Below are 21168 nucleotides of genomic sequence, written 5' to 3'. Positions count from 1 at the left end.
GTAGACTTTATCTTCCTAATTGTCTGTAATATCACCAAAGAAAACTGATCCGAGTTCAGAACACATCTGACCCAATTTCTGTCCCATGCTTCTCCAACCACCACAGCATCATTAAACAAATTTTTGCAGCCAAGGGTTTTGTAACCGTTTGCATAACATTCCTAATAGCACATCAAGCTGGTGGGCCTTTTAAAGAACAAATTAAAGAGATTTGCTCAAAGACTTTTAGGTGCATATTTAGCAGTATCTGTGAATGCATTTCTTACATGTGACTTGTCACTTCAGAGCTCTCCTCAACAGAAAGTAATGTCACTATTGAGTTGAAGGTTTTCTGCTCGTGCTACAATTTTTTCTTCTATTTACTACAAGCTAGTAACCATTATTACTGCATGTTAATAGGATATATTTAATTACTTTGCTCAGATTTTGATTAAATGGGTTCGGAAGCTTGTGTGGGTTTTTTTTTTTTTTTTTTTTCTAATCCTTTGCAGCACTTATTTTATACTTGCTGTAATATTTGTGAAATTATTGTGACTTCAGTCTTCTGGATATATTTAAAGTATTAGCACTTTGGATACTGACCAATGTGTTTTTTTTTTTGTGTTTTTTTTACCCTTTTCGCGTCTTCACTTGTAGATGAAAAGCACAGACTTCTAAGTCAAGTTGTCCGACCTCAAGACTCCCGTTCTCTTAGTCCTGCACATATTACTGAAGAAAGGCAGTCTCGATGGAAAGAGGAGGAACGCAAATCCGATCGGAAGGACAGCTCTAGACGCCATGAAGAGCCGGAGAATAAAGAGCGGCTGTCAATAGTGGAAAAACTGAGGGAACAGTCGGTGGAAGCTACTGAGAGCCCAAAGACTAAAGACCAAGAAATTGTGACTCAACATAAGGCAGAGGAAAGAGACATTCCCGATAAGATGCATGAAGAGAAGACAAAGAAGATGAAAGTGCAAAAGAAAGCTGCAAAGAAAAAGAAAGAGGAGGAGGTTGTAGCGGAGAAAAGCACTATTGAATCTCAGCCAGAAGAAGTTAAAGTTTTTTCACCAAAGAAAGGCCAGAAAAAGAAAAACTTAGAAAAAAAGCGAAAGAAGTCCAAAGGTGATTCTGATATTTCTGATGAGGATGCGGTTCAGCATAGTAAGAAGAAGAAAGGTCCCAGGACTCCACCAGCAATGGCAGCACCTGCCACAACAATAGCAGTAATAACTATAAAGGAAGAGCCGACTGAGGTGTTGCCAGAAAAGATGGTGGTGGACACTCCACAAGAAAAAGAAACCACATTCAGTGACTGGTCAGATGACGATGTCCCAGAAAGGGCAGACGCTCTAGTTCTGGATAGAAATACAGAAGAAGCCATCAAAAAGCCTCCCAAAATGAAGGTAGAAAAAGAAGAGCCTCATCCTGCAGCAGTGGAAGAGCCGCCTCCTCGCAAGCCCGCTGAGCAAAAACGTAGCAGCAGCATCTGCAGTAACCAGAGCCAGACATCCAGCCGGCTGCGGTCACCATCCAACGATTCTGCTCACCGCAGTGGAGATGACCAGGCTGCACGAAGAAGGTTTTTGCATGGGAGCTCTAGGGACCGAGAGCAGAATAAGAGCATTGAACCCAGCGGGGAACGCAAGTCCAGAATTGATCAGCTGAAACGAGGAGAGCCCAGTCGCAGCACATCTTCAGGTAATTAAGACCATACAATGAGAACAGTGCATTTTAATCTTTTTTTGAGGCTATGGTTTTACACATGATGCATTAGATTAATTTACTGTAATATTTTAGGTGTCTTTTTAATTATTGCTGATATCCTCACACTTGCAAGGAAACTATAATCTTGGCAGACATCTCTATTCTTATTGCACTTTCTGGAAAAGTATGTCTCAGGAGTCCTGTATATTGTTACTACAAGTGATGTCCTTGGCTTCAAAACTTAAAATGCATGAGTTTTTCCCATTAGTCATCCAGAACTATTAAATTTCGTTATCAGTCTTTCGTGAAATGTAATTAAGCATACTGTCTGTGAAATGCAGCTTGCACCCATTTATGGTGTTGATTTGTGCTACATGTTTTCACAAAATCATATTAAACAAAGATAAATGCCTCTCCAAAGCTATATTTATTTAGCTTGAGCACCTTTGAAATGTCAGTAATACCTTTAGTTGTGGGGAAGGCAGCAGTAAATATTCCCCCACGGAATTAGTTAAAAGGGTCTATTCAAATGAACTTGAAAAAAATATTGGCCTAAATGTGATTTATTACTTATGAGCCTGTCTCCTATTAGCTTGCTGTTGATTTTTAATATAACATTTATTTTCTTCAGTACGTCATTTACATTTCCTATTTCTATCAAAACTTGTGCAGTTAATGGGGTAATTCAAAATGTTATCGAAGACCAGAAATTTGTTGTCAAGGCTGTCTTGCCATCAAGAAAGCTATCACAGCATGCTGGCACATACATTTTTTACTCAAGAAGATCTGCATATTATTATAGTAGTATAAAGATTATTGACGATTGTTACAACAGTCCTTTATCTTCCAAGTTCTCTCCCCCCCCCCTGTTTCAGTCATGTAATAAATAGTAAAGAAGTCCATGTACTGTGTGCAACCCTAAAATAACATACGCTGATATATACTCAAACCGTAACAAATTAATGTATGAGGTACTAATAAATTGCCAGACAGACTTTGAAATCAAATGTGATCTTCCTAACATTCCTACATTTGTGGCATGTAAATTTTGTTGCCATTTAAATATTCTGTCTTCAGGAAAATTGTTGGTGCATCTTGATTCTTGTTTTATGTGAATTAATCTTTTGAGGAAGATGAAAATAAAGTTTTTTTGTTTTTCCAATGTGTTTATATAGTAAAATTGATTTTAATACTGCATCATTGCTCGCTTTATTTGAAATAAAATGTAAAAAAAAGTGTAACCCAAGCATTGGATTAATATTTTTTTTATTTTATCAGATCGCAGAGATTCAAGGAGTCACAGTTCCAGAAGGAGCTCACCCGAATCTGATCGTCAAGTACATTCCAGGTCTGGATCATTTGATAGTCGGGATAGGGAACGTGAACGTTATGAACATGACCGGGAGAGGGAGCGTGAGAGGGACCGAGAGAGAGAACGTGAGAGGAGGGACGGCAGACAGAGGGATTGGGAGAGAGAAACTGATAAAGACTGGCCAAGAAGCAGAGAGCGCGACCGAATCCGAGAACGAGAAAGGGAAAGGGACAGGAGGAGAGACCTAGAAAGGGAGCGGGACAAACCAGTTCCTGACAACGCAGAGAAAGACAGAGTGCGACTTCTTGATGTGCCTTTAATAGTAGAGCAAAAACGTAGTGACCCAAAGGAGAGAGACCTTGAGAAAAGTTATGAGGCCACCAGCCGAAACACTTCAATTGTGGAGAAAATGGAGAAGGATATAGAAAACCTGCAGGATTTGGTCAGTGCTCGGAAACCAGAGAAAGCCGAGAGCTTGGACGGTAAGAATTTTCGTTTTCATAAAACGGTCTGTAAATCACTTTCTGTTGGAGTCCTTGACTAAATAAACACGGTATGAAAAAGTTAAGTCTTGAATGTTAAAACAACTAAACTGCAACTAAATTATTTTACAGGAAGATTGTTCTTGTATAACCTTTAAACTTTCAAAACAAAAAATATAAACATTTTAGCTTGGGGGGGTGGGGGGGGCGCTAGATTAGAGATGCACCCTAACTTCATGTTTCGCCTTAATGGCAGAATACACACTTTCAAAATGTTAGTAATAAAGAAAAACTATTGGGATATCTTCACTTTCTCAGCCGTATTTTGTGTTATATGTTTTATAGACAAACCAGCTTCGTGACTCCCCTGCCGCGTGTCTACGATCTCCTGCAGCCAAGTTCACAAATCCCTTGGGCTGCAGGAGTGCGTGCTGCGGCGCCCTCGTTTGCATGCGGTTGCGCAGGGACCATAATCCCAACCTAAGGCTGAGCTATACAGAAGTAGCATACACCAAAAGAGACTATTTAAAATGTCTGCCAGTGTACTGGTTCATTGACTCGATCGTATCCCAAAGCACTACACCATAAAATATTAATAACAATTGCATGCATTTAGAAGTTGTAAACTGAATTGTTGATTTCAGTAAAATAACATTATTGCAAGTTCCATGAATATGCCCATTTTGTTCACAACTTCTGGATTTATTGGCTAATGCGTAGTATACTGTGCATCCAGGGCAGTACATTATAGATTTGTGAGTGCTCCTTACTGGCTTTTCCTATATGTGACCATATTTTTACAGCGAGTTCCACAAGATTATCAAATGTATTTTTATTTTTCCTAGAGGTTTTTGATTATTAAACTAAAGCCCAATGATTTAGGTTCTGGGCTTATTTTTGTAGGAATAAAATGCATAGTTTAAAATGTTTTTCAAAAAATAAATGCAATACAATACTGCCTCTTTAAAGGACACATTGAGTGAACCTGGCATTCCCTGTTTTTATTTCTTTATTTATTTTTCCGTCTTGGCGAGGTGCTTTATTATAAATCTCTCATCAGGATTCTGTGTGGAGTAACACCATTTTGGAGCATAAAAAGTCTTCCGTTTCCCCGTTGTATCTTTTCAGTAGTTGTATGTTTTGTTAGTAGTAAGGACAATTAACCATGCCGCCTCCTTCCCCTCAACCCCCCCTTTGTTAAATTTGAAACTGTTAGTCTCCTGTTATCTTTGTTTCATTGGCTAGTGGGGGGCAAGGGCTGTCATGATTGCTTCTAAAATGCTATTTGTTTTCATTTTAAAATAATAGCCGGTCAACATAAGCATTCACTATATACTATATACTGTATATTTGTAATATTTCCCTAGATATCTGCAATACTTTATTGTGCCTCTCGAACCTTTTCCCTTTTATCACCCAAAATGCACCCCTTTTATTAAAACTGTCACCAAACCAATACCAGATCTTTAGACTGAGCAACTCTTATACTATTAAATTACATAATTTTTTTTTTTTACTTAATTTTTTAGTAATCATTTTTTCAAAAGTAAAAAAAAAAAAGGGGGAGTACAGAAAGAAAAAAGGAAGGGAAAATACAATGGTACAGTGTGGCAAATAATCTGCTGTTTACGCATTTGGAAGAGAGGGGGAATAGGGGAGGGGGGAGGGGACAGCATTTGAAACCATATAACATAGTAAATAACAGGTTTAAATACAACATAAATCACACTGTTCAAAATAATCTAATCTAAATATGGGGATATACCTGCATGCCGAAACTAAGGAGCCCACGTTTCTGAAAATTGTGAAGTGAAACCGTTTAGATAAGCTGAAAGTTTTTCTATGTAGACTATATACCAGATTTTGTTATTTATTTGGTTTAAAGATGGGGGAACAGCTTAACAGTTTTTTTAAGGAAAGTGCCAGATTTATTTTGGCACTGGGATTTCTCTAGGTAAAACATATAAACAAATCCTAAAGTTTTGGTAATGCTCAAAGTATTAATAATTGTTTCTGTCTTGCATGGTTCCTTAAATTATTAACTGGTGGAGTAAATGGGAGTTGTGTGAGAATGTTTGTTAACAAATCGTACGTGCATCTTCAAGTTGTCTCTTCCCATGTTCTGACTTCATATAATACTTTCCTACAACGGTACAGTGAGAAGTCTGCTACAGTTGGATGTTGTAATAGTGAGCATCCTGTTCTAAGATTTGCATCACTGCTGCAGGTTTATAGAAGGTTTTATTTAATACCAGTCATCCACTTGCTTTTCTTCACAACTGAGTATTGCAAACAAAAAAATCTTATTCATTGAACTGTTCAAGCTGTTAAATGTGTTCTTGCATCATTCACTTCAATGGGTTTGGTGTATTCTAAACTGCTAGCGTGGTTAATGAAGCCCTAACAGCAAAATAATGTTTGTGCAGGTGGGGGGGATGAATTAAAGCTCGAGGATGTTCAGTCAGGGGACTCTGTAGCAGGAGAAGAATATGAGCCGATCAGTGATGATGAATTAGATGAGATTCTAGCTGATGATGCTGAAAAGAAGGAAGAACAACAGGATGACGAAAAGAGATCAGGTAAGAAATTGGAACTGATGCATATTATTTCAGAAACTAAATACAGTACTGTGCTATGTTGATGTAATTGTCAGAGGTTGAATTCTTTAATGGTTAAATTAGTTCATAAAAACGTAAAACTAAAAGCCATTTCTTTCATGAAAAAAGGGCATTTGAGGCTTTGCTAAAATATACATTGAGCATTTTTATTTTTGTTGGATTCATCACCTTTTTACATAATTGCAGTCTCTTGCAATGAGTTTTTCATATTATGAGAACTGGAGAATATAGACTAATAAATAGACAATTGCTTGATAGTCTATTGCTATTGAATGTTCTTAATGTACAGTGTATGACTTCCCTTCAGTGGTTTAAGATGTGTGTTTTTCTGTGGTTATTGCAATTATAGGAGTTTTGTCCAAGCCTTAAAATTTGAATAATTTCATTTTTTCCCCTATAGTTTTAATATAAATAATAAAATACTGTTACATCACACTGCAGATAGTAATAATAAAAAAAGACAATCACACTAAGCCAAGTGGATCATTGTATTCTGTTACAAATTTGACCAAAAGAGTAGTGTGCACCTTCCAGGTTGGTGGTTTCTTTTATTATGTAATACAAAACTTAATCTGACATATTGCTTCCCAATCTGATTGTTCTCTTCCCAGTGCTCTCAAAATTGCCCACTCCTACTCCTGTCACAAATACTAACAAGTGACCATCCACATTAACGGTACCCATTTTTGATTGACATGTCCATTGACTATCCCCACTACAATTACCCCTAACCCTTGCTGAACTACCACTGTTCACCCCAAACTCTCAAATCATTAACGTTCCTCACCAACTATCCTCTCTGACCCATCCTATTCCTCATCTACACCATAGCACGATCACCTGTCCCTCATTGCTTCTCATCCTTCCACTCCCTCCCCCCACTCTTCCAGCCCTCCCCCCACTCTTCCAGCCCTCCCCCCACTCTTCCAGCCCTCCCCCCACTCTTCCAGCCCTCCCCCCCTCTTCCAGCCCTCCCCCCTCTTCCAGCCCTCCCCCCCTCTTCCAGCCCTCCCCCACTCTTCCAGCCCTCCCCCCACTCTTCCAGCCCTCCCCCCACTCTTCCAGCCCTCCCCCCACTCTTCCAGCCCTCCCCCCACTCTTCCAGCCCTCCCCCCACTCTTCCAGCCCTCCCCCCTCTTCCAGCCCTCCCCCCTCTTCCAGCCCTCCCCCCTCTCTTCCAGCCCCCCCCCCCTCTTCCAGCCCCCTCCCCTCTTCCAGCCCCCCCCCTCTTCCAGCCCTCCCCCCCCTCTTCCAGCCCTCCCCCCACTCTTTCTGCCCTCTCCCCCTCTTTCTGCCCTCCCCCCACTCTTTCAGCCCTTCCCCTCCCCCCCCCACTTGCAGAGTCAGGATGCCACGCTGAGTTCCCCTCCACACTCCCTGCATCACCATCCCTGCTCTTCCTCCCTCCTTACCCCCACTCAACCCCATCCTTTGCAGAAACCTCAAATCCATTGACCCATCCTCCCTTAACTTCACCTCATCACTCCTCCCCCACTCACACATTTCCTTTTTCCCACTAAACTCTGCCCTATCCACCCTCAGCTCTGCATTATCCTTTTTCCTTCACTAAATTGCACTACTCCACCCTGTGTCACTCCACAAAGCCACCTCAACCCCGACTCATCTGCCAACTCAATACACTCACTCTCTCTCCCTTCGCACAGACGAGAGACCATGGAAATCTTTCCATTCCACATCCTCACTCGCCACCTTCCAGTCACTCCTCAACCAATACACCTCCACTCTCAAATAGCAAAAACAAATATACTGTAACACCCTTACTACCTCACTATCGCCTCATCAACGTCAACTTTTCTGAACCCTAAACAATCTGCTATGACCTTCCCCATCTCTTTCGCCTAAGCCCCCTTCCCCCTCTCAGCTACGGACCTTGCCTCCTACTTCTTACAAAAAATTAAGATCCGTGCTTCCTTCCCCACTGTGGACCCTCCTGTCCAACCTCTGAGGTCTACCTCTCAATCATCAAATGCTCCATTCCCTTTTGACCATATTCCACACTCCCACTCCTCCCCTATATCTCCTCCTTCATCCTCTTCCTATCCAGCGGATAATACCCGGGCTCCAGAACTACTGTGGTCATCTCTCTCCTCAAAAACCCCCTCTCAACCTTCTCTTTCCCTCCAACTTTTGCCCTATCTCATTCCCATACTTCTCCAAACTCCTCGAACGCATCATTCACAACCAACTCTCCACCTTTATCCACATCCAGTCCCTCCTTCCCATTGTCCAGTCTGACTTCTGTCCATCATGCTACTGAAACTGCCCTCTTTACCATTCACAACTTTCTCTCCCAAGTTCGCTACTCCAAGCTCCCCTCCATCCTCATCCTCCTCGACCACTCTTCCGCATTTGACACTATCAATCACCTCACACATCTCCACCCTCACCAACCTTGGCATCACTCACACCGCCCTCTCGTGGCGCTCATCCTACCTCTGACCACTTCCTATCCACTCCCTCATCTTCACATGTCTTGACTAATGTAACTCCCTTCTCCTCGGTCTCCCTCTCTAGTCCTCCATATCCCTCCAACAAATCTAAAACCCTGCAGCCTGTACACTTCTCACGTTCTGCCCACGCCACCCAACTCCTCTCCCAACTCCATCCAACAATGTTCCCTCTTCAGATTTTTCACCCTGATCTACAAATCTCCCCATGGTCTTGCCCCACCCCTTTACTCTGCGGCACTACTTTTTCCACCCCTTCCTGTCCTCTTCGCTCCCTGACTGCCACAGCCCTTGCTTCCCTCCGCAGCCCACTGTGCCATGCCTCGATTCTGATCACTTGCCTTACACGCCCCCCTCCACTGGAACAAGCTCCCCCATCACATTCAATCTGCCCCACCCTAACTATCTTCAAAAACCAACTCAGAACGCATATCTTCATCGCATTCCATGACCCCTACATAACACCCTCCTATCCCATCCCCTCTCTCGCCCCACTCTCCCCAATGCCCATGATCTACCCTACCCTCAGCACTTCCTAAACCACCTTAGTCCTTCCAAAACCCTGCAGTCACCCACCTCACCGATTCAATCGCCTCCACTGCCAGAACCATCACCATGCCCCGACGAGATGAAATCCAAAGAACTAACTCCAACCCCTGCCCACCAACCAAGCTCTCATGCATCTAGCCCATAGCCTGACCATAATGTTCCCACCCCTGCCCACGACAGACATTATTAACAATGATCTATACCCATCACATGAAATGTTGCATATATAACCCACCATTAGTTACTAAAACAATGTACAGCACCAAAGATAAGGACACTATATAAATATACAGCAGTACTGATTTTTTCAATATGACTGTTTCCGATAATAGTTATATGGAGGATTCACAGACTTGGGCACTTATTGGATATCAGCCGATTGGCCGACTGCCGTTATTCCCCATTGACTTCAATTAGAAATTGTGACCAAAAACGGCCCATCGGCCTCTTTGACTAACCCCCTTTAAGAGCTTAGTCCCTGTAGTAGAGACGTTCTACTTTTTGTAATTACCTGATATTGTGCCCATTTTGTACCATTCGCCTTATCTTCCATTGTCATTTCTCTGGCTGCCTACAGTGACATTCATTTCAAAATTAAACATCAATCTATTGATTGCAAGTTGATCAACAACACACAGAAAACAAATCTTTTGTACTGAATTTTTACAGCAATGTATTGATTTTGATGGGAAAAAAAATCTTTGAATTAACATTGGCACCAAATGTTCAGGTAGGAGTAGAAATGTAATGGTAGAATATAAAGAAACACAACTAAATGTACAGTCCTACACAGATGCATAACCAGAATTCATTCAACATGGTTCTAATAGGTTTAAACTAGGAGATTGAGGCCCAAATAGAATAGGATTTCCATCATTTTTTTAAAAGTAAAAATACTTACTTGTTATCTTTGACAATGAAGTCTGAAATGGTCTCCTAGTAATGTTTGCTGTTCAGAATGTAGAAAAGGGAACAGGGTGATGGGAAGGGTAAGTTTAAGATAATAAGTCAAGTACACCATAAACTTCACAGGTTTCGCACACTTATTACAGCATCTTTTTTGTAGAAAGGCTTCTGACGCACTCTTTGCGGATGCTGCTCAAATCATCATTTTTCAACTTTTTATTTTGTAGATAAAAAAATGCGCAACGTTTCTGGGACATGTCCCTTTGTCAAATGCAACAATTACAGCATCTACAATTTAACTTATTTGCTTCCGTAGTCATATGGAATGAGGGATAAATCGGCTCAAATGTAGATGTGTAAACATTAGATATTATTGTACAGTATGCTTTAATACTGCATCACTTTTGAGCATTGCTTTCTTGAGTTTAAAATGTCAGTTGTCTTATGAGGACATGCAATGTGATAACTATGCTATTTATTACTACGGTTAGATGTTAATGTCCTCTTTTGTGTGCCCTCTACTTTTTGATTTGATACAGATTCTCTCGGTGTAATTAATGTGGACTGGTCAAGTCTGATGCCAAAGCAGTTAAAGGAACAGCGGGAATCTGGTGCTGCCCTCTTAAAATTTACACCGGCTGCCGTCTTGCTACGTGTGGGCATTTCAAAACGTTTAGCAGGGTCTGACCTCTTCAACAAAGTTAAAGACACTTGCCAAAAATCTGTAGAAAAGCCTAAAGGTAACTGTGCGTCATTTCAGTGTTTGTCTCATGCAATTATTTGCAAATAAGTTTTTATATTTTCTGATATGACTGTGTACTCATCGTAGTAGTTAATTACTGGCTCAGACCTAGGTGATTATACCAATGATCCATGGAATCGCTATTTGTTAGTGTTCAACTGTCATGGAATATGTTGCTAATACAGAACAGATGCTTTTCATTTTGGCCAAATTTGCATTTGCAGACTAGTATACAAAGAAAAACCGGAAATGTCCTCTAGTAACATGTGGTGATACTCACCTGACACCCCAAACATATTTTTCTTTCCTTGTGGTAAGAAAAGAGGGGAATATGATTACCAAAAACCGGTGCTCCAGAGTACTGGTGATAGTTGTGTACTTTTTATAATGTTCATGAAATCAATGGATCCGGGTCACCCATAATAACAATGGAAAGGATAAGTGCCATAGTCTGTTCTTCCTAATTTTTGGAAAGAAATACTTGAGTTAAAGTATCTAGAAGGGATGTCAATAGAAGTATGACAGATTCTGACACCCTCACAACATACAAGATTCAATCTCCAGTGATAAAGCTCAGAAAAAGCAAAGTGTATGAAAATCCATTTTACTTACAACCATGTAGACAGTGTCCGGAGATAGCGTGCTCCTTGCTCAAAATTGAAAGCTGGAAATGGAATCCCGCGTGGGAGGAGATAGGCGATGCACTGCTGAAAAATAAGGCTGGATCGCTCAAATGTCTAATAAAAAAGTATTTATTGGGCCGTAGACAACATTATAAAATATGAAGAGCTGGCAGAGAGAACTCTGACGCGTTTCACGCGTATGCGCGCTTTATCAAAGAGTAAGAACTGGTAAAAACATTCAGACATATGTAGGAATCCAAACCAGAAGTACCACCCCCTGTGTTCCCGTTTAAATCGTCCTCCTGTAATGGTAATACCATTGAGATGTTATAGGGGATAAGGTGGTGGCGTCTTTTTGGTAGGAGTCTATTACAATTGACAGACAAAAACAAAATATAAATATATTCAAAAGAGAGAATATATGTTAAAGCATCCACAAATAGTGTAAACACCAACAATGTACCCAGGTTGATTTTTGTCATAGATCAATGATCTGCTATGTTGTTACCACATTATACATAGAATAAAAAAAGTAGACTGTAATCTTTCGTCAAGATGGGTACAAGTTGGGAGGCATAAGAAGTACAATATGGATGTCACAAATTACTACTGAAAAAAATCTTAAGTACGTATAATTAAAAACAAGGTTGGCTAGTTCATTAGTATTTTGAAGAACCTATGATGTGTATTTCACAATGTTTCATGCTTAATATTTCTTTATATAGCTAATGGCTATCATTGATTTGCTGAAAAACACTAATTTATTAATATAAATATGAATGACTCAAGTTTGAGGGGACGTCGGTGTGAATTTATGAATTTAATCATAAAGTATCATGTGTGTATTACCTTTTAAATAGATTGAGGCGAATTGCTTCAGTGCCCAATTAATTTGTAATAAACTAAAATATGTATGGTAATCACAAAGAACTTTGAGGAAAACACCTGAAAGAATCTTTTGGCTCTCACTCTATAATTTAAGGCAAGGGCGGTAAGTTATATGGAGACTTGTGCATATTCCCCTCAGTTTGAGGGATCTGAAGCAGGTCGCCTTATTCTATTTAAGGGTAAAATACACACATCATGATCCTTTATGATAAAATGAATACATTCACACCGACGTCTCCTCAAACATGAGTCATTCATATTTATATTAATAAATTAGTGTTTTTCAGCAAATCAATGATAGCCATTAGCTATATAAAGAAATATTAAGCATGAAACATTGTGAAATATTCATTATAGGTTCTTCAAAATACTAATGAACTAGCTGACCTTGTTTTTAATTATACGTACTTAAGACATTGTTTTCAGTAGTAATTTGTGACATCCATATTGTACTTCTTATGCCTCCTAACTAGTACCCATCTTGACGAAAGATTACAGTCTCCTTTTTTTCATTCTTTCTATGTATAATGTGGTAACAACATATCAGATCATTGGTCTATGACAAAAATCAACCTGGGTACATTGTTGGTGTTTACACTATTTGTGGATGCTTTAACATATATTCTCTCTTTTGAATATATTTGTTTTGTTTTTGTCCGTCAATTGTAATAGACTCCTACCAAAGGCGCAGCCACCTGATCCCCTTTATAGGGGGTGGTACTTCCGGTTTGATTCCTCCATATGTCTGAATGCTTCTACCAGTTCTTGCTCTAATAAAGCGCTAAACACGTTGGAGTTCTCTCTGCTAGCTCTTTATATTTTATAATGTTGCCGACGGCTCAATAAATACGTTTTTAATAGACCTTTGAGCGATCCAGCCTTATTTTTCAGCAGTGCACCTATCTTCCCCAACGAGATTCCATTTCCGGCTTGTGGTACAACCATAAGGTTATTTCTTATCTATTCAAAATGTTGTTATTGTACCCCTGTATTGCAGAGTTCAACAACCTGGCATAATTACTCTACTCTAGTATATGGCAGATACTTATCCTATATTTGTATTTACAGTACATTGATCCAGAGAGGTAAACCAAAAAATCCCCAGTGAAACATTGAAACATTATCTAATGAATTCTCAGAGGGGTGGGTGGGGAGAGAAATTCCTTCCTGGCTCCAAATAATGGCAATCCGATTTCTCACTACATCAACATCCTTTCCATGTTTTACTTGTTATGTATCCCTATATACTGTTCCTTTCTAAAAAGATATCGAACCTTTTTTTGAAGATATCTATTGTATCTGCCACCAGTCTCCATGGGTAATGAATTACTCATTTTAATTGCCCTTACTGTAAAGAACCCTTTTGTTTATTGCTGGTGAAATCTCCTTTCCTCCAACCTTGTAGTTCGTACTGCACCTTTTGGATGAATAGTTCTTTTGAAAGCTCCTTGTATTGACCCCGAATATATTTGTATATGGTTTCTAATGTAAACAAATCTAATTTAGCTAGCCTCTTACACATCAGAATTCCCATCCCCTTTATTAATTTGTCTCTTCTCTGCACCTTTTCTTGTTCCATGATGTCTTTTATGCAGTGCTGCCCAAAACTGTACTCCATATTGAAGGTGTGGTCTTAAAAATGCTTTCCACAGTGGCATAATTATGCTTACTTCCCTTTCATCCATTCCCAGTTTTTAATGCAAGATAAGATCTTATTTGCCTTTGCAGCTACTACACGTCATTAGGCACCATTGCTAAGCATGCTGTCTACAAGCACTCCGAAATCCTTCTCCAACAAGGAGCTTATTCTTGCTTTCCAAATGCATAACGTTGCATTTATCTGTATTAAACCTCATCTGTCATTTACCAGCCCAAGTTTCCAGTTTATCCAAGTCCTTCTGGAGAGAGATTACATCCTGCTCTTGATTTTACTACCTTACACAGTTTAGTGTCAGCAAAGATGGAGACTTTGCTCTCTATGCCAACCTCAAGGTCATTAATAAACAAGTTAAGCAGGTCACCATACAGAACCTTGAGGTATTCCACTTAGCCCAACCTGAAAAGGTTCAATTTATGACGACCCTCTGTTGTCTATCCTTCAACCAGTTTTCAGTGCAGGTGTCACGGGTGACCAGTGCTTATCACACAAAAATACCTGGATCCTTTGAACAAAACGTGAGAAAATAGATTGTAATTTATTCACACAAGAAACACACAGCTTGATTTACAAAATACCACGAAATAACACGAGAATGAAGTAAAACTAAATAAATGGTTTCCAGAACGAAACTCCACGAAATACAGTCTCTAGGTATCAATTCCCAGGAGCGGGGTTGATACGCAAACAAGAGACGCGAAACAGTCTTTGGCAAGGGGCGCCGCTTGCAGCCCCTGTTTCTCCGTCGAAAGAAGTATCTTCGTTCTGCGGTTGCAGAATTCGTTTACAAGTCCTTCGTTCTAACGAACTTTCGTAGCGGGGTACAAGCCTTGGCTGCGATGGCATAGTCTCTGTACCGCACGCTATACCTTTCGATGGATCAAAGAAGAACACAGTTGAACACCCGCCCGATAGCCTGCACGGGCTTATGACACCCTCCCAAGCCTATCTGGGTAATACACAGCCAATCTTGGCATGGGAAGCAAATTCCCACCTAATGGCAAGTTTTGCAACAGTTCTAGCAGCCGGGCAAATGGTTTCACGGTATGCCAAGGGTCATGCGATAACTTCGCACTTGACCCGCTTAGCATACCTGACCAAGCCCCTACAAGTCGGCAGAATGTCTACCTTTCTCCAGGATGCCCGGACATCTGCTAGGCAAACCGTTTATTTACATTTCCTGACATTTAGCACTTTCCCCAGGTCGGTGTCTTTTGAAGCCCCGGACTTCTACAGACACTCTGGAGTCAACTCCACAGGGAGTCTCAGAAGTCCGGACTTACATTATACATGACTCATCCCTGATTACAAATGACAATAGTGAATGCTTAATGTATCCGCTGTCCTGCCTGGCTGAAATGGAAATGTCCTGGTTCCTATAACTTTTTAAAATACTAAACCCAGAGCTACTTCTCATTTATACCTTTAAATAAATTAGTGTCTCATAACTATACCAGATTACATGTCTACCCTCTGGCACTCTGCATACCAAAAATTAGAAAGCTAGGACCTTCCTATCAAAAGTTAGCTTTCCCCGGTCTGCGGTTTGGGACCAGGATGCAATGTTGCAATGCTCGGACTCAATCAATAACCGCAGACGTACTGTACCAATTGACCTTAATTGAATGATGAGACCACATTATACAATGTTGCAATCCGGCATCTTTTCCTGACCACAGACCACTTAACCAATTTAACTTGTGGTTAAGGCTTCCCTTGCTTGTCTGCGGTTACACAGTGATAGTGTTGTAATGCCAGGCCCAACCACATAACCACAGGCACACTTATCCAATTAACCCTTTAAACAGTGCTAGAGGCCCCTTATTCCTAGCGGGCGCAGTTTAGACATATTATTACATATAGGACTGCAGCCAGCCCTGAGCTGCAGAACTGACACTCTACAGACACTTTATCTGACTCGGGTGAACCCAGCCGAGCAGAATGCCTTTATTTCATGGCCTGGGTACCCCTTCATCGTCACAAGGTGCAAATAAGTTTACGGAGACCAATTTCCTTACCTCTTGTGTGGAACTGTATCAAAATCCTTTACAAAATGTAAGTAGACCACATCAATTGCATTATCCTGGTCTAAATGAATACTCCCTTTCCCCCCCACCCCCCTCTCAAAGAAACTAAAGGTTAGTTTGGCACAACCTTTCCTTCATTAATCCATGCTGACTATTACTAGTAACTTTGTTATCCGTTGTGTTCCGGAATATTATCCGGTACTAAACTTTCAGGTAGCTTCCCCCCTATTGATGTTAGGCTTACAGGTCTTTAATCCCCTGGTAGTGATCTAGCCCCTTTTTAAATATAGGCATTATGTCCGCTTTGCACCAATCTTGTGGCATTGTGCCTGTGGAATTCAAGTCCCTGAAATATTAAATATAACGGTTTGGCCATTACTGAACAGGCTCCGTAAGAACTTTTGGATGCATACCATCTGGGCCAGGTGCTTTGTTTACTTTAATTTTATCAAGCAGCCTATGCACTCCGTTAACCAATTGTTTGTTAATAGAGGTTGTGGCTTCTTCCTATGGCACTATTTTTGCAATTGACTCTTCCCTGGTAAATACAGAGGCAAAGAATTTGTTTAATACCTCCACCTTTTCCTTATGTCCAATAATTTTCCTGCGCGTCTCAAACTGAAAGGGTCCTATATTCTCTACTAATGTATTTGTTAAGGTACTTCAAAAACCTTTTAGGGTTGATCTTACCATCTATTGCAATACTTTTTTTTTTATTTTTCCTTATCAATTGTTGCTAATCTGTTTGCCCTTTTAATCCTGTTTTTTTTTTTTGGTAACACAAAACAACACGTAAGAATACTTGACTTCAAGTAATACAAACAGGGAAAATTAATGTGTGCTTTTTCTCTGCATAGTTAAATGTAAAAAAAAAATATATATACATACATACATACATACATACATACATACATACATACATACATACACATACAACATGCAAAATAATTGTAGGGATTTTTCTTTCATTGTGAATTTGCTTTATTCGTAAGGAATGTCAACATTTATTTTAATACAACAAAAAAACAGACAAAGATGCCCAAAGCTACTTCCAATGTGACAAAAATACACAGTGCAATACCTACCTTGGCCAAAGTGTCTTGAGCCTGCTGCCACTTTCAAGGCATGACCATAGCAGGTCCTAACACTCCCTGGGTTAAAATTCTTATTGGATTACACGACAAATAGAAAAGACCCTATGGGGATGCACTCAAACCTCTACTAATAGAAAAATAAATAAATTGTATTAATTATACAAGATACAAACGTAAACACAGATAAAAACAGCGCTAGCACTGCATATGACTCAATCATGCAAAAACCTATTGCAATCACACCTCCGGTATATTCAAACCCGGAAAAAGTATATCTGGCAAATGGTATATAAAGAATCCCAGATGGTGGCGCACTGCAGACCTTTATAAAATAATGTGGTCAGAAGCAGCTTATATATATATATTCACAGGTAAAATAGGATTTATTTGAAATACTATTTTGAGGCACCTTTACCTTGTTTATAGATATACACCCTTCTTTAGGCTGTGTATCCATTTTAATCATATCTGTATTATTATTATAATAAAGTATTTTTAATTAGTTTGTGTAAGCTGCTTCTGACCACATTATTTTATAAAGGTCTGCAGTGCGCCACCATCTGGGATCCTTTATATACCCATTTGCCAGATATACTTTTTCCGGTTTTGAATATACCGGAGGTGTGATTGCAATAGGTTTTTGCATGATTGAGTCATATGCTGTGCTAGCGCTGTTTTTATCTGTGTTTACGTTTGTATCTTGTATAATTAATACAATTTATTTATTTTTCTATTAGTAGAGGTATATATATATCTCAGTAGAGTGTCTCTAATAATATCATGGTATTAGTTTATGTAGATAATGATGGAGAAATCAGTGTTCAGAATGACTATAGTGCGTTTGGACCTAAAACGTTAGGGACCAAATGTGCCTCTAAAGATGCAACACGCATTGGTCTATGGAATATTCAGAGCCGGACTGCGCATGCGTCACAGTCCGTGTGTCTGTACTGTGGCGATCTCTCGGGATACACAGAGGTGAAGGGGAATAAGAAGCCCCTTTAAGTATCCTGATAGTATCAGGTAAGTATATTTGTTAGAAAGTGTATAGTATGTGTATATACATGGTGCTTTTTACCCAAATTGGCAGTACGTCAGAGTTTGTATTTTAGTGCACCAGAAAAATAATCTCCAAGTGGGAGATAACCGTGAGAGAGATAAAGGCTTTTCTGAAGCAAGGGTGGTATTTAACTGGTTATATACCAGCTCAGTAGGTGACTTCTTAGTGGTATGTTTGTAGATACTAGGACACAGCGTTCCAAGTGTACCGTGCTCAACTGCAGGAAATCTTTAGATGTCCATTTGAAATAATGCCTCTATATGAGGGAAACAGGGAGACACCACTCTCTACAGATATATAGATATAAATATGTCTCTGATTATATCTCCTGAAGTATGGGGGAACTGTATTATATTGGTGAGTGTCAGTAAAAAATCTCTGACCTCCCAGTAACACAGAATGTTGTATCCCCCCTGGAGAAAAGACAACAGTAAATGAATAGCCAGCCGTAATAAACGGATGGATGTACTCACAGTAGAGAGAAATCCTGTGTAGTGAGTCCCACGGCGTGCATCACGTTTGAGAAAGCAGCAACAAGATATCCTTGCGGAAAGAACGGAGCACAGCAAATGCAGTAAGAAGGGGGCTAGATACCGCTGTTAAAAATCCTTTATTCCATGGTAGACATCATGGCATGGGATATGTTAAAAATCTCGAACGCGTTTCGGGCCGTCGCCCTTTGTCAACGAGAATACTAAACAGACTGCGGCTACCGCAGCTGATATAGGAGTTCCCCTGCCTCCAGCTGATTGATGACGTCATCTGCCATTGGCGCGGGATCGTCAAGGTATAATCTGATTGGTCCATACCCTGGACCAATGAGCTCCTTAGGTTGCGAATGCTTCACTGATATCAGGGAGGAAAAGGGGAGTGACACCTATATCAGGAGCGAAGCTACTGCATGCTGTAAACTCAACATGCACTAATGACAACATACAGAGTTAAAAACAATACTATAAACATGTATAGAAGCAATCTTCTACTCTGAAATGGAGAACATGGAGGGCATCATTATATCATTTGTATGGTTATGTACAATATTCTTCATTATGTCTAATATGTAGCTATATATAATATCATCCACAGTCCTTAATGTATGTATATACATAGAGCAAAATACATCTTTGCAGATATAATTTTTACAAATGAGAAAGCTATACTATTTATCAAACATCTGTTGTAGACAATCAGGGGTATATATAAAATAATTAGGAGTTGAGCCTCTCTAGTGACATGGATAGATAATTAAACAGTGGTATACAGATTTCTATGTCAGAGACGTCCAAAATATACATATAAGATAGTAATTATATAGTTGGAAATAAGTAGGGAATGGAAGAGAAAACATGGGAAGGTGGGGGGAGGGGGGAAGGGAGGGGGGGGGGAAAAAGGGGGGGGCAAGGTCCGATGGGAATAGGGAGGAGAGGGGGAAAGGGAGGGGGGGGGGAAGAGGAAAGGGAGGGGGGAAGAGGAAAGGGGGGGGGGAAAGATGGGAGGGGAGGGGGGAAGGGGGAGGGGAGGAGGAAGAAGGAGAAGGGGAATAAGAAAAGGGGGTGGGGAAGGGAGAAGGAAAAGGGGAAGGGAGAAGGAGAGGGAAGAGGGAGGGGGTGGGGCAAGGGGAGGTGGGAAGGGGAGGGAGGAATGAGAAAGGGAAAGGAAGGGAGGAAAAAGGAGGGGAGGGAAAGAAAAAGGGGGGAGAGGTAGAGGGCGAAAAGAGCAAGGATATGTATGAACATCAGATAACATTATTTGAGAAAGTGTTTAAGTTCCCAGTCGGTATTCATACCCTTGGGCATCAAAGTCCCAAGGGTATAAATCCAATGCATATTCCGACAGTTGAGAAGAGATTCCCTATCTCCACCTCTTGGATGTATTGCAATATGTTCAATGGCGCTAAATGTAAGTTGGTCTACCGAGCCCATTGAGCATTGATTGAAATGTCTAGCGACTGAAATTTCTCATCTTTTTTCTTGATGGTTCTGATGTGTTCACTAATTCTTATTTTTAAAGGTCTAATCGTTCTACCTATATAGCTACAGCCACATGCACATCTCAGAATGTAAATCACATACTTTGTATTGCATGTTAAGAAAGAATTGATTCTATGTTTTTGGCCTGTATATATATTCTTGATGGATTTAATAGGTAGGGCGTATTTGCAGAAATTGCAGGATCCACATTTGTAGAACCCATTAGGGATAGTACTTTTAGTGGGTTTTTTGGTTCTATACATACTTGGTGAAAGATGAGTCCCCAGCGTCTTAGCTTTCCTGTACACTATTCTGGGGTTTGATTTGGTGTATTTTTTCAGATCTTGGTCCAATCTGAGTACCTCCCAGTGTTTGTTCAGAATAGACCGAATGATGCCAGCTTGTCTGGAATAGGTGGTGATGAAGAGAGGTGCCTCTCTACCATAATTCCTTGTTTTTGTTCAACTGGCCTATTCTTTTTGGATCTGTGTAGGAGATCTGCCCTTTTAAGCTTTTTCACATTATTAAGTGCATTCCCGATAGCACTGTCAGAGTATCCACGAGCTAGAAACCTTTGTCTGAGATTTTCAGCTTGAGTATCGAAGGATTCCTCTGTGGAGCAAATCCTTCTTAATCTTAAAAACTGACTTTTGGGGATACCATTGAGCAGTGGTCTCGGGTGTGCACTATTGGCTCTTAACAGCGAGTTGCGAGCGTTCTCCTTTCTGTATATATCTGTCTGTATCAACAAATTTGTATCTACATAAAGATGCAGGTCCAAGTAATCAATATGATGATCATGTATGGTATGAGTAAATTTCAAGTTACAATCATTGGCATTGATATAATCTAAAAAGGATAAAAGTGTTTGTGTATCCCCACACCAAATCAAAAGTAAGTCATCGATATAGCGACGATAGAATTTGATATATTGTCTATAAGGATTATTGTCACCGAAAATGTGATAAGTCTCCAAAAACCCATGAACAAGTTGGCGTATGAGGGTGCAAATGATGTGCCCATTGCGGTCCCTTGTGTCTGTAAAAAATACTGATCATCAAAAGTGAAGTAATTATGTTGCAATAAAAA

The 21168-nt window shown here is 40.2% G+C and overlaps 1 protein-coding gene across 3 annotated transcripts in view; it reads left to right on the top strand.

Moving 5' to 3' along the window:
* Positions 1-21168, top strand: part of ZC3H13 (zinc finger CCCH-type containing 13) — a 67768-nt gene that overhangs the window by 44203 nt on the left and 2397 nt on the right. For all 3 annotated transcript variants that reach the window (XM_075591125.1, XM_075591126.1, XM_075591127.1), the window contains 4 exons: positions 637-1677; positions 2962-3477; positions 5904-6056; positions 10558-10758. In XM_075591125.1, the coding sequence (XP_075447240.1) occupies positions 637-1677; positions 2962-3477; positions 5904-6056; positions 10558-10758 (1911 nt within the window). The remainder of the gene's footprint in view (positions 1-636; positions 1678-2961; positions 3478-5903; positions 6057-10557; positions 10759-21168) is intronic.

The sequence above is a fragment of the Ascaphus truei genome, chromosome 3, assembly GCF_040206685.1.
Source record: "Ascaphus truei isolate aAscTru1 chromosome 3, aAscTru1.hap1, whole genome shotgun sequence".
Classification (NCBI taxonomy): domain Eukaryota; kingdom Metazoa; phylum Chordata; class Amphibia; order Anura; family Ascaphidae; genus Ascaphus; species Ascaphus truei.
Note: the sequence above shows the minus strand (reverse complement) of the source record. Positions and strands in the feature narration are given on the sequence as shown.